The sequence below is a fragment of the Carlito syrichta genome, unplaced genomic scaffold, assembly GCF_000164805.1.
Source record: "Carlito syrichta isolate Samal-C Ts95f unplaced genomic scaffold, Tarsius_syrichta-2.0.1 Scaffold315243, whole genome shotgun sequence".
Taxonomy (NCBI): domain Eukaryota; kingdom Metazoa; phylum Chordata; class Mammalia; order Primates; family Tarsiidae; genus Carlito; species Carlito syrichta.
In genome coordinates this window covers 51108-51474 of record NW_007259339.1, presented here as the reverse complement: position 1 = coordinate 51474, position 367 = coordinate 51108, and the positions used below count along the sequence as shown (strand labels likewise).

Here is a 367-nt window from a genome sequence, read left to right as displayed (position 1 = left end):
AAAAAAAAAAAAAAATCCTTCTGGCGGCCAGGCTACTGTATGGAGGATGCGTGGCGAAGATGTGAGGAGGGAGGGAGAGACCAGCGAGGAGGGAAGACCTGATGGCCGGTGGCACGAAGGCAGAGAGACAGAGAGAAATGGGCAGCGTGGGGAAGTCTTTCAACGCACGACCCTCCCCTTGGATGAGGGGCTGAGAAAGCAAGGAAGAAGCCTGGGTGTGCAGCTCGGGGTACCTCGCAGGATGCTGCTCTTTCTGGTGGTGGGGTCCCCTGAATAGGTACATCTTCGTGCTTTCAGGGCTACGGGATTCAGTTTTTCGGACCCAAGGAATATTACGAGGGCGAGTGGTGTGGCAACCAGCGCAGCG

The 367-nt window shown here is 56.4% G+C and overlaps 1 protein-coding gene across 1 annotated transcript in view; it reads left to right on the top strand.

The window, feature by feature from the left end:
• Window positions 1–367, top strand: part of MORN3 (MORN repeat containing 3) — a 10606-nt gene that overhangs the window by 5797 nt on the left and 4442 nt on the right. Inside the window, exon 3 of the mRNA XM_021706149.1 lies at window positions 298–367. Coding sequence (XP_021561824.1) covers window positions 298–367 — 70 coding nt within the window. The remainder of the gene's footprint in view (window positions 1–297) is intronic.